The sequence below is a fragment of the Penaeus monodon genome, chromosome 33, assembly GCF_015228065.2.
Source record: "Penaeus monodon isolate SGIC_2016 chromosome 33, NSTDA_Pmon_1, whole genome shotgun sequence".
Classification (NCBI taxonomy): Eukaryota; Metazoa; Arthropoda; class Malacostraca; order Decapoda; family Penaeidae; genus Penaeus; species Penaeus monodon.
Window position 1 is genome coordinate 11,737,959 of NC_051418.1, and position 298 is coordinate 11,738,256.

At 36.6% G+C, this 298-nt stretch overlaps 1 protein-coding gene across 1 annotated transcript in view; it reads right to left on the minus strand.

The window, feature by feature from the left end:
- Positions 1 to 298, minus strand: part of LOC119594246 (receptor-type tyrosine-protein phosphatase C-like) — a gene marked incomplete at its 3' end in the record, with an annotated part of 35,196 nt that overhangs the window by 30,135 nt on the left and 4,763 nt on the right. Inside the window, 1 exon segment of the mRNA XM_037943315.1 lies at positions 173 to 228. Coding sequence (XP_037799243.1) covers positions 173 to 228 — 56 coding nt within the window.

A 298-nucleotide genomic window follows, 5' to 3' on the forward strand; every position in this document is an offset into this window, starting at 1 on the left:
GTTGATATATATGACGACAAGAGAGGGGAAAAGGGGCATTGCAAATTAACAGAATCACAACAGAAGTCCAGAACATAGCGTGGTCTTCCGTCTTCGTTTTCCCCTTCCTCTATTTTTTTTGTATGTGTTTTTATTTCACTATCTCCAATTCATTGCATATTGGTACACTCACAGTAAATTTTATTGTTATTGTCGCTGTAGTCGCAGTGATTTCATACTCCCAGTCATCTGCAAAGTTCGGCAGGTCATTAAATATGCAACGATTTCCACAATAATGAAATATGTTTACACTTTGATT